Source organism: Mustela lutreola, chromosome 7 (genome assembly GCF_030435805.1).
Source record: "Mustela lutreola isolate mMusLut2 chromosome 7, mMusLut2.pri, whole genome shotgun sequence".
Classification (NCBI taxonomy): Eukaryota; Metazoa; Chordata; class Mammalia; order Carnivora; family Mustelidae; genus Mustela; species Mustela lutreola.
In genome coordinates this window covers 45,292,314-45,304,660 of record NC_081296.1, presented here as the reverse complement: position 1 = coordinate 45,304,660, position 12,347 = coordinate 45,292,314, and the positions used below count along the sequence as shown (strand labels likewise).

General features: G+C 48.8%; 1 protein-coding gene across 3 annotated transcripts in view; it reads right to left on the bottom strand.

Moving 5' to 3' along the window:
• MYZAP (myocardial zonula adherens protein) overlaps nt 1–12,347 on the bottom strand; it is a 90,135-nt gene that overhangs the window by 38,567 nt on the left and 39,221 nt on the right. For all 3 annotated transcript variants that reach the window (XM_059180618.1, XM_059180619.1, XM_059180620.1), the window contains exons 8-10: nt 12,141–12,269; nt 7,384–7,463; nt 5,822–5,927 (exon numbers count right to left, since the gene is read on the bottom strand). In XM_059180618.1, coding sequence (XP_059036601.1) covers nt 5,822–5,927; nt 7,384–7,463; nt 12,141–12,269 — 315 coding nt within the window. The remainder of the gene's footprint in view (nt 1–5,821; nt 5,928–7,383; nt 7,464–12,140; nt 12,270–12,347) is intronic.

Below are 12,347 nucleotides of genomic sequence, written 5' to 3'. Positions count from 1 at the left end.
CAAAACAAAAAGCAAACAAAAAACCCAAAAGGATGAAAATTAAATACATTCAAGTTCATTTCCTAGGAATTGCCAAACTGTTCTGCTTCATTTTGCACCTGAGAAGCAGCTATCAATTCAACAAGGTCCTGTGTTCTCTTTCTACAGAGGTACGGTGGGGGGTGCCTGGGTGGCTCAGTCGGTTAAGCCTGTGCCTTCAGCTTAGGTCATGATCTCAGGGTCCTGGGATCGAAACCCACATCAGGCTCCTGCCTGTCATTCCCCCTGCTTATGCTTGCCCTTTCCCTCTCTCTCTTAAATAAATAAGTAAATAGGTACAGTGGGCCCAAGTGAGCGCCCTCCTCCCACTGCGATCTGCCAGGCCTGGTATGTTTCTGTCTTGTGGATAGACAGAAGGAATTTAAACCATGGCAAGATCTGACACCCATACCCATAAGCATGAGGGAAGGGGGTCCCTGAGAACCACTGCTGGTCTCTTTGTCAGTGGCAGGTTCTCAGCTTCCAAGGCCACTAGGCGGACTAGATTTTGTGCCCTTAAGTCTAGTTATTTCACAAGTGTGTGCCACCTACCACTTTGAGGACATCTCTCTAGATGCATCTGGGGAGCCTCTGGGAGGTTTTGTATCTGGATACCACCGTCCAATATGGCAGGAAGCATGGGCTGTGAAAGCACCCTCTCCCGATGGGGCTGGCAGCAAGTGCTAGATCCCCTGAGAAGACCACACAGTCACACACTGGGACCAGCTCTCTGCGTCCCTGCTCATGGTCCTTGCTCAGTGGTCTCCCTGTTTCTCTTTCCTGGTGCCATAACCACTCCAGTCCCAGTTCACCGACAGCTTTCCAGCTCAGGGACAGCAGCTTGTGAGAGAGGTGGGCTGAACATATGAGCACATAGAGACCCCGCGTGAGGACCCAAGCCGCAGCTCTAGAGATTCCAAGCACTGCTTCTCCATCCTGGCTGCATACTGGAATCTTGTGCAGCTTAAAAAAACACACAAACAAAAAAACCCTAACCCCTGCCCTGCCCAGGGCCCTCCTCCCACTGCGATCTGCCAGGCCTGGTATGTTTCAGAGATCCCCGAGTGAGTCGAACATGCAGCCTGGATGGAGAAGCACTAATAGGAAAATCCACTCCTTCCGCCTTTGCACTCATCAAACATCTAAATCACAGAGGGGGACAAGTGGAAATGGAAGGGCTTTCTGCAAAAGAAAAGTCTAAAGCCAGAACGGTTTCCTCTGCCACTGAAAGGACACCCAGCGAGAGACATGCCGCTGAAAGAACCTCTTTGCCCACGGAGACCGCAATGAGAAGCGAGAAGGAGGAGGTGGTCAACTGGAAGCATTCCTAACGCTGAAGAGGGAGGAGGTCAAGGAGCTCTCTATGAAATGACCGTGTAGTCAGCTGAATAATATCACTGCCTATTGGCAAAAATGTGAGATGTCCCCCCTTTTAGAGAGCAGATAGGAATTTGTTTTCTCCTCCAGGTAATTTTCTCCTTGGCAGGAAATCTGCTTTGTTTGGCAGGGGACTGCCTGGCCTGAGAGCAGGTGAAGAGGTGTGAATGACCTGCGGGGGTGGGGGTGGGGGCAGAGGGGGTGGAGGGGGCGGGGCGGGGAGGCAGGAATCTGGCATCAGGCTCCGCCCAGACTTTTGCTCCTCCCCATTTCTGGATTCCCTGTAAGGTAAACTAAGAATGCAGCCTGACTCAAGACAAAGGACCGCCAATCCCAACCAGACTTTGCAACAGAAGAAGGAAGCGAGGAGTCTGGAAGGCAGGTCCCATGAGATGGTAAGATCCAGAAGGGCAGGACCACACCTGTCCCGGGCACAGAGAAAGTGCTGGTGCTTATCTGGTGAATCCACAGACCAGTGCATTTCCCCACAGGTGCTATTTTCAGTCCCTCTATATTTTGTGGCAAGCCCTTAAAAGTATAAAAGGGGCATATATGGGCTCATTTTGTTGTTTTTTGTTTTGTTTTGGGGTTGTTTGTTCTTTTGGTTGTTGTTTTTGTTGTTGTTGTTGTCAGAGCCACAACCAGTTAGAAGAATTAGTGATGGGAGGGAGTTAACCAATCCCTGACATTCATCACAAAAGGAGATGTAATTTGCTAGAAAGATCTAGCCTGCGGTGGGTCTGGTCCCACACATCACATAAGACACTATGCTTCGGGGCACCTGGGTGGCTCAGTGGGTCAAAGCCTCTGCTTTCGGCTCAGGTCATGGTCCCAGGGTCCTGGGATCGAGCACCGCATAGGGCTCTCTGCTCAGCAGGGAGCCTGCTTCCTCTTCTCTCTGCCTGCTTCTCTGCCTACTTATGATCTCTGTCTGTCAAATAAATAAATAAATAAAATCTTTAAAAAAAAAAAAAGACACTATGCTTCAAACTCAACCTCATAAAAGGTATACCAACCCCTCACTGAGAAGGGCCCATCCTGCAATGACCCGCGGTTAGCCCATCCTGCACACTGAAAGTCAAGGCCTTATTGGGCCAATGACTGCAAAACGGAGGCCGGCTGGTTTTCATTCATTGTATTATTATTAAGAAACTATGTCCTACTAAAAGTGGAAGGAAATACAGGGGTTAACATTTAAGGATCCCAAGAACCTCAGTAACACCCTTTTTCAGTTTTGAACTGAAAAAAGCAGCCCATCATTTCAGTAAACAAAGTTTCTTCATAGACGTTATGGCGAAAATGATGCCAGCAGTGGGTGCAGACTGGATCCCCACCTTTGGGAGATGTGACACTCCATGCACGTGAGCTTTCAGACTTCTTGTGTGGGAAGCAAGACTGTCCCTAACATCTGCCACACAGAAAGTCTGCCTCTATTTCTAGGTCAAGTTTGTCCCAATATCGGGATCATGGAAGGTCACAGATAAAAATGAAGTTCTCAAGTCAGACGTTTTCAATCTGCTAATTGTGCTGCTTATGCAAAGGAATGATAAGGCCAAGATCGCACAGCCCAGTAGACAGTAATGCAGACTTTCTATAAAGAGCTTCTAGCGCAGGTCCTAAGGAGTGTACGTGTGAGGGAGGACTACCTTCCCAGGGGAGCCGATATTAGAAATGTTTTCTTCATGTGAAATGAAAAGCTGAAATTTGCCTCTTTGCAAGTGCCACTCAGGGTTTGTGGCCTGGCCTTGCCTCGCAACGCTAAACAAGAAAGCAGAGACGCCTGGATGGCTCAGTCAGTTAAGTGGCTGCCTTTGGCTTGGGTCATGATCTCAGCATCCTGGGATCAAGTCCCACATCAGGCTGCTCATTTGGCAGGGTGCCTGCTTCTCCCTCTGCCTCTGCTAGTGCTCTCTCTCTCTTACAAATAAATAAATGAAATCTTAAAAAAATAATAATAATAAAATCTCTGGGGAGCCTGGGTGGCTCAGTGGGTTAAAGCTTCTGCCTTCGGCTCAGGTCATAATCCCAGGGTCCTGAGATCGATTCCCGCATTGGGCTCTCTGCTCAGCAGGAAGCCTGCTTCCTCCACTCTCTCTCTCTCTCTGCCTGCCTCTCTGCCTACTTGTGATCTCTGTCAAATAAATAAATAAATTCTTAAAAAAAAAAAAAAAAAGCATTCTGAGACGTGAACTCAGCTCTCACGCCTCTCCTTAGCCATCTCTTGGCCAAGTACTTCAGGGGCTCCCTAAATCACTAGAGCTCTCAACTCCTTTCCAACCTGACTCTGCTCTTCCAAATGTGTTTATTGGTCGATGCCCCTTTTCAATGTTTGCAACTTTAAAAAAAAAAAAATCCTCGCACCATAGGCTGCAGCAAATGAAAGTGTAAACCATCCTTTTGTGGCATAAGTTAACATGGTATTCTGGGAAAACATCTTACTTTTTACTACTGTTTTAGGTAGTTGCTAAAACTTAGAATAGAAAGTCGCTCTTTTCTTTCCGGTCCCCATGCACTGTGGAAACCCAGCTGGGAGTGGTGCTCAGTCTGATGACGGAGCCACCCCACCTTTCAGCCTGCGGTTTCATTCTGGTGACTGTGTCTTCCAGACCCCATTGGCCAGACTTAGAGAAGCTTGTTTGGGAGACAGTGCATCATAGGTAGAAAAGGCAGGCATGGACAGTGATCTTTATATGCTTCTCTATTTTCATATATCAATTTCCCTTGGCTCCCCTCAAATGGGTTTCTCTGTTTTATTCCAGAAATTAGAAACCAGAGACTCCTAAACCACTTGAAAGTGTCTTTGGAAGAAGGATCTCTGACTTAGGAACCAATCTTCAACCCCAACAGATAATAACCGAAACAGAAGCCAAGCGGTACGAGGCTCTATGATAAAATCTAAGAACAGGGCACACCACCTCGCTGTGGTGAGCTGGAAGAAATGCAGGTCTCCGTGGTCGAAGGCACATGGGGAAACAGGGACAGCCTTGGCCAGAGTTCCTATGGGTGAGATTCAGAAGCCAAAAAGCTACGATCTGAGAGCCGTCACCGCCTGAGGTGCTAACGAAGCATGACCAAGCAAGGCTTTTCCTGGGCAAACACTCTCCTGATGTGTAGCTGGTGTTGCTAACTGGACAGGACCCACCCATCCCTGTGGTTCCCGCCAGGTGTGCAGTGGGAGTGCAGAGGGTCTCCTCGTTCTTCTGTTCTGCTCTCTGACACTCAGAGATGCGCCAGTGTAAGACTCACGGGAGTCAACACAGTATGACTGCATTTCTTATTTAGGCAACGGATTTCACCTAATGTGTATGTTTATCCGACAAGAAAATAACGTATCCCTCCCCAACCTCACAGTCCCCTGACCTTAACCTCGCTCCACTAATATCGCCAACATTTTAGAGATTAATAGGCATATTTTAATCCTCTCTTTGTCTGCTACGTGTGTAATTTATCAGCAGGCATGCTTTTAATTTCAATCATTCGTGAACAGGTAACTTTTCAGAGCAGTGCTTAATATAAGGAAAGTGTTTTTTTTTTCAGTTTTTCCACGGCCAACCAAACGTGTAATTAAATTAGAGCCCTCTCAATGCACGATAGAAAGTTAGACCTCTAGGGAATTTATAACGTTGTTAGGACTAACTGTTCCTTTTTTTCTATCCGATGTATTAATTGAACAAGAAAGATACAAGAATATGTGACTCACTGTACTACAGCGTGGATTTCTCCTACTGAGCACCACGGGAAAGAGAGACGGATTACAGTAACACAAGTGAAAGAACTTTTTTCCCTCTGGCAGAAATATAAATGTTCAACTTACCTGTTTTTTTCCATTTAGAAAAACGGACAAGTAAGCTATGTCCGGCACACAGTAAACATGTAACTTGGTCGGGTGTCCCACAGACAGACGGAGAGACTAAGGGTGGAGAAGAGAATGAGGGAAGAAGGGAGAGGAAGGAGGAGCCAGGGAGCAGGGGACAAGGAGACACCTGTCCACTGAGGAAGGAAAGACACCTGTCCACTGAGGAAGGCGTGGTCCCTGGGAGAGAGGCAGCCAGGTGCAAGGACATGCAGAGACCTGAGCTGAAGGAAACGTTCCTTGTCACACCGGGGGCTCCCCTGAGCTGTAGGCCCGCCCCTGGGGAATCGCAGCCCTCTGAAGGCCAGTGAGCTTATAAAATGCGCTTCCAGGCCTTCTTAATTGTGACACTTTGATCTGATTAGAGGGATGATCACCAGTCCCCCCGCCCCCCGGGGGTGGGCGGAGGTGGCACAGGTGAGGAAATCTCCCTCTGGGCCATGAAGACAGCGGCCTGAGGACCTCCACTCGGGAGCCACAGCGAACTGAGCTGAGAGGCAGAGCCAGCTCCAGGGCTGACGGGTCCCCACGACAGGCAGCCGTCCTGGTCCGTGACCTCTCACAGGGGCTTACCTCCTCAACCATCTGCTTGACCTTCTTCTGCTGACAATGCACCATGTCGTCCAGGTGCCGGATCCGCTCCCGGAGGCTGGCCGATGCCTCCTCCAGCTGCTGATACCTGACACAGGGAGCAGAGTGAGGCGCCGGGCCCTCAACCAGAGCAGCCCCACCAGCGCGGAGGGTCGTGGTGGAAGGGAGCCTCTCCCGGAACAGGAAGGGCGGCTCCGCCACACATGCCTCCTACTCTGTGAGTCTCCCGGGGGGCTCACTACCTGCCAACCACCCACCCTGGGAGGAGCACGGGACTTTTACTCATGTTCCCTCTTGCAAGGTTCACCTTGTAGAATGACAGCAACACTACTTTCCAGGGTCTGAAACGGAATTTGGGGGGTACCACATACAGAATGGGGGGCTCTCTGTCTGGGGGTTAATACTGTACACTATACATTATACAAGTCGAATGCCTTGATTTGGAAAACAGAGGTGGCGGGAGTCTCCAACCACGACCCGCTATCTGAAATCAAGGGGCCGAGTCCTGGGAAATCTGGAACTCCGGTTGTCTACACATCATTTATTCTGAAAAACTGGGAAACACGGTGAAAGACCTTCTCTGCATCAAAACAAACGGGGCCGTGTCCTAAGACACTTGACATTTTGTCTTAGAACAGCACAAACCACCCTCGGCCTTTGCTCAGTTCGGTGAGACCAAAGGAGCAGCAGACAGCCTCTTCAGGGCTTGGGGGCCGCTGGAATGGAGCCGGGGACATGGGGTCTGGCGGTCAGCTTACCCCTCCCCTGTCTGCCAGGCTACGTTACAGTCTACAGAAGACTGCGAAGTCCGAAGTTGCAGAGAGGAAGGGTAACAGACATTTTGCAGCACAAACCACGTGGCAGGCCCCAGCTCCCTCACAGTTAATGACCCCATGAGACCGGCACTCACCGTCACTCCCTCCCCTTTAAAAGGAATTCTCACTTTGCAGATAAGTAAGGAATCTTAGCAAAGCTGCAAAGTTAAGCAGCTGGTTCAAACTGCTGGAATCATCCCAACCTCGCTTTCTTTCAGCAGAGGGCGGTGCACAGCCTCTCTGCCTTCTGATTTCCAGGGGAGACCGTGCACTACCACCCCCTCATTTTTGATGCAGATTTTTATATGCCCACAGACAGGGCACAAGGCCAGGTTTGAGTAAACAATGTCTGGACACACACAAAAAGGCATTTTAAAAATAGTTTCCATTGCAGTGGTATTTAGTCACAGATGATGTGTGTTCTCATCAACAAGGTGCATCCTGTGGAGTTGAAGGTCATGGAGAACATTTAGAAACTGAACTTTTGCACCTGAGAGAGCCTGCAGGGTGCTTCTCTGCTCTAACAACCAGTCATGGGTTGCAAGATGTGGCTGTGAGTGCCCAGAGAAACTAGCCCCAGGGAAGAAGCTCTCAGCCCTGATGTTTGACACATAAGAGTCTGCAATGGTGATGACCAAGGAAAGGAAAATTCGAGGACCTGCTGAGCCCACGGAAATGCAGCATGTCCACCACCCAAGTCCATTACGCGGTAAAGGGCATCTGTCTTACCTTTCCTTGTCAGAGTCCATTATTTCCACTGACATTTCCGTTTCATGCTCCAGGAGCTGGAGCTGCAGCTGATGACGTTCCTGAAACAAACACCGATATTTGAATCAGTGCATGTAGATCAAGTGATTCCAGCACTCTTGGGGTCAAGTCTATAGGATGCCCAGTGGGGTCTACGCATCCACCCACCAGAGTCCAACCGAAGCTCGAAACTGCCAAAGCTCCTGGTCTGCATTTACAGATGTGTTTATGAATTAGAGAAATATCCTGGATAAAACCATTCAAGGTTTCTTTTTATGGGGCGACTGGGTGGCTTAGTCAGTTAAGTATCTAACCCTTGGTTTGGGCCTACATGACAATCTCAAGGTCATGAGATTGAACCCCACGTCAGGGCTCCATGCTCAGCTGGGGGTCTGTTTGAGGATTTGCTCTCTGCCTCTGCCTCTCCCCCTGCTTGTGTGCACTCTCTCTCCAATAAAAACAAAGAAATCTTTAATAAGTCAATGAATAAGTATCCCATCAACCTAGGTTCAGATATTTTGTGAGAATTTATAGTTCTAGAAAATGAAAATCCATACTCCTCAGTCAGTGGCCTGTGATATTGCAAAATTCTTGAAGAATTTCTGCATCATCAAGAAAAGAATCTCTGGAATTTGGGTAATACCCTATATACTAAGCTGGGTGGTGGCTACACGTGTAGGTTCACTTGTAAAAGTGTGTTGTGACCGTCAGAATAATGGGTGGCCCCCCAGCAATGGCCATATCCTAAGGCCTGAGACCTGGGCACATGTGGCCTTACCCAGAAAAAGGAACTTTGCAGATGGGATTAAGTTAAGGGTCTTAACATGGCCAAATGACCCTGGATTATCCAGGGGGCCCTTATTGGCAGGAGGAAGAAGGGCTGGAGCCAGGAAGAGACAGAGACTGGAAAATGCTACACTGTTGGCTTTGAAGCTGCCAGCTGGAACCCCGAGTCAAGGAACGCAGGCAGCCTCTAGAAGTTAGAAAAGCCTAGCAAGGGGCCTGGGTGGTAGTGGGTTGAGTCTCTGCCTTCGGCTCAGGTCATGATCTCAGGGTCCTGGGATCAAGCCCCATGTCGGGCTCTCTGCCCAGCTGGGACCCTGCTTCCCGCTCTCTCTCTGCCTGCCTCTCTGCCTACTTGTGATCTCTATCAAATAAATAAATAATATCTTCCCAAAAAAAGCCTAGCCAATAGCCTCTCCTCTAGAATTTCCAGAAGGAACCCAGCCCTGCGGACACCTTGATTTTAGCACTTCGGATCTCCAGGACCATAGGACAATGAACTGGGGTTGTTTTAAGCCACTCACAGTGGTGATTTATTACAGCAGCCATAGGAAACTAGCACATATATCAAGCTGTCCATTAAGATTTGTACCCTTTGCTGTATATATGCAAATTTTAAAGTTTATCCAAAAAGATAATATAAGAATATGGACTATGATTTCCTCGGACAAAGTAGAAAATGTTAATAAAAGTATAGCACCCTATTGGGGAGGGTATGTGCTATGGTGAGTGCTGTGAAGTGTGTAAACCTGGAAATTCACAGACCTGTACCCCTGGGGCCAATAATACATTATATGTTAATTTTTTTTTTTTAAGTGTAGCACCCAGGGGTACCTGGGTGGCTCAGTCAGCTAAGCGTCTGCCTTCAGCTCAGGTCATGATCCCAGGGTCCTGAGATCGAGTCCCATGAAGGGCTCCCTGCTCAGAGGGGAGTCTGCTTCTCCCTCCACCTCTGCCTGCTGCTCTGCCTACTTGTTCTCTCTCTATCTGCCAAATAAATACATAATAAAACCTTCAAAAAAAAAAAAAGTAGCACCTATCATAACCAAAATTGCTCTAGAAATACATTATAGATCTTGGTGTCATAGATTTCCTTCAAATGAAAATTATCAAACCCTGTTCGCTATATCGGGAGATTAACTTACATGAGACCCTCAGTACTCCTGTGCTTCTATCATTCTCAGAAATTCTCCCAACAAACTCTTCCCGCCAAATTACTGAAAACATGGTCGCTGACACACTAACTCCCACCACTGCTGAGGCTACAAGCCGGAGTACCCAAGGAACAGGTGGAAGAGATGGGGGAACCGTCCGCTCTCGCAGGAAGAGTATAAATTACCACTGGTGGATTTAGCCTCATGAGGGAAGACCAACTTTCAGTGGGGATCTGTTTTTGTTCTTAAATCTTTCCAACAAAGACACAGCCTTACAGCCCACCTGGGCAGGAGGCTCCCCTGTCCTCACGTGGTTTGCGGCTGGCTGGAAGTCTACAACAGCCCTGAAATAATAGTGATGGACCTTTCAGAGACGAGCACCCCCAGTGGCAGATGCCCCCCAAAACAGCCCTTTAGAGTAGGGTAAGGCCTCACTTCTGGCACACTTTATGTTTTTATTTTATTTTTTTTTAAGATTTGACAGGCAGAAATGACAAGTAGACAGAGAGGCAGGCAGAGAGAGAGGAAGGAAAGTAGGCTCTGCTCAGCAGGGATGATGTGGGGCTCAATCCCAGGACCTGGGATCATGACCTGAGCCGAAGGCAGAGGCTTTAACCCACTGAGCCACCCAGGTGCCCCCCGGCACACTTTAAAAGTTCAAATTTTTTTCCCCTAAATGGAAGTACAACAAATCTTGAATGCACACTACCCAGTAATTTCTTACATTTGTACATGCCTGCGAACACACTGCCCAAGCACAGACTGTCACCTGCAGCAGCGTCCCTCAGCGATCACACTCCTTAGGAGATTTTTACTAATCAGGGGAGAAAAAAACAGTGTTTTGAAAATCCAAAAATGGGTGCAGGCAAGATACCACACTGCCACCGTTCATGTGTGGAGACACGCTGTCTGCAGAGCGGGTGAGAGACAACTGCTCTCTCTCCTACTCTGAAAGAAGGATCTCTGAGGGAGAAGCAGCCATTAGTTGGAACACCTAATCCTAGTGGAATAAAGCAAACCTATCTCTCGCCTAAATGGAAAAGAGGATTTAGAGAAAGGGCAATACATTTTGATATTTTGATTTGCTACAGAAAAAGCTGACAGAGCTTGGGGAACTTCCTGTATCCCACAAATGCTGGCAGGGAGGGCTAGCCTTCCCACCTCCCTGGCCTCCTGCCCATCACCTCTCACACAGGCACTGCATGGAAATCAGTGGGGAAAAATCCTACTTTGAGAATCCCAAGGGTACAAAGAAGATAAGCTATTTAAAAAAAAAAAAAAGTCCAGCTAAAAAAAGCTGACTCTGGGGGCAGACACCTAGATAGGTCTGTAACAAAATAAAAATCAAAGCCTACATTTTTGAGCCACTACTAAATGCCAGGCACCGGGCTTGGCACTGTGTGTGGACTTCTCTTGTTTTACTGCTCACAAAGCTTTAAGTAGAAGAATGTTTACTACCAGCAGGTTACAGAAGAAGAAACTCGGTTTGGAAAAGTAACTGCCCAGAACTAGAAAGAGAGGCAAGGGTCAAACTCTAGGTCTATCTGATTCTAAAACCGTATTGGTAGCCACCCCACAGGCAGGAAGTTGGCTTCCTACCCAAACCAGGCCGCCCGCTCACTCTGCACCTGTATGTGGCCGGAAAATCTGTCACCCACAGGGAGGATTGCCATGACCAGTTGGAGAGGGAATGTGGGAGAAAGCTCCTCTAGGTTCTAGAAGATGCCATCACTGCCCAATCTTTATGACCATCGCCAGCCCATACCCTCTTCTCTTCAATAAAAGTTAGGATTGTTTTCCCAAGGAGGGGAGGTGACATTGTAACAGACTCTTTGCTCAAGTTTCTCCCAAAAAAGACATTTCCTAAGTGGGATCCCCCCCAAGCCCCGAAGCTCCAGAACACAGAGCTTCGTGCCATTCCCGTCCTGGCTGCACCTTGCCTCATCAGGAGACAGGAGGGGGTCTACGCTGTAGACACCAGAGGTAAGGAGACCGCCCTCAGAATCACTGTAAGCCCAGGCATTCACCTCGCCTGCATTGTCCCTACCCCTAGCTCGTCACCAGCCGGGGGACACTTAGCCTGAGTTACCGGGGGCTCCGATGTCACAGTCTCAGCAGGTGGTCACTGACTTGCAGACTCACAAGCTGCTGAAAGCCATTCTCCAGAAACCAGCCACAGCTTTGCCCCCAGACTACCACCCCACCCCCAGAAGTCAGCGGTCACCTGCTGAAGGTCACCCTGCCTTTTTCCTCCTTCCTGCTCTTTCTCTTTCCTCTCTCCCACCACTCCTTCCCATTTTCCACTTTCTGCCTAATGTCCGGTTTCCTCCCTTGCTCTCAAATGTCTTCTTTACCTCTGAGCTCCTGTCTTTCCCAGCCTACCCCCAACCCGACTCCCAATGCCTCACAAAAGACGTGGTGACCTCACTCGGCTGGCAGATGTGGGGTGTCCGAGAAAAGCCAACCTTTCAGATGCAGGCCCACTCAGGGTGCAGATGGAACATTTGAACAAGGCTTGCTTACTCAGTGAGTAAATGGAAGTTCGTGCTTGGGACCCCAGCAAAGCAGGGTGCGAAAATACGAATTTGGGTAAATATTTACATATAGAATGTTTTTTAAAGCATCAAAAGAGTTACCATAGTAAAAATAAGAACTTTGTCGGACCGCCTCAGACCTTATTTTACAGCTCTGTCTTTCCTGTTTAAATCACAAATCGGAGGGACAGGCGGGATGGGTGCCGCGACTCCGGAGAGGCGGGGAGCCCGGGCAAGCGGGCGCTGGGCCTAGGGCAGTGTCTGTTACCTTTTCCATGCGCTCAATCAGCCTGTCCAGCTCTCCGATCCTCCGGTCCTTCTCCTCCAGGCTGATCTCCGCCGCTTCCATCTTTTCATTGGCTTCCTCAATTGCTTTCAGAAAACTCTTGGTTTCTTCCTGCAAAAGAAGCACACTGTTCTCAGCACAGCCTTGGAGACCCGAGGCTGCTGACCAGGGTCCCAACAGCACCAGCCT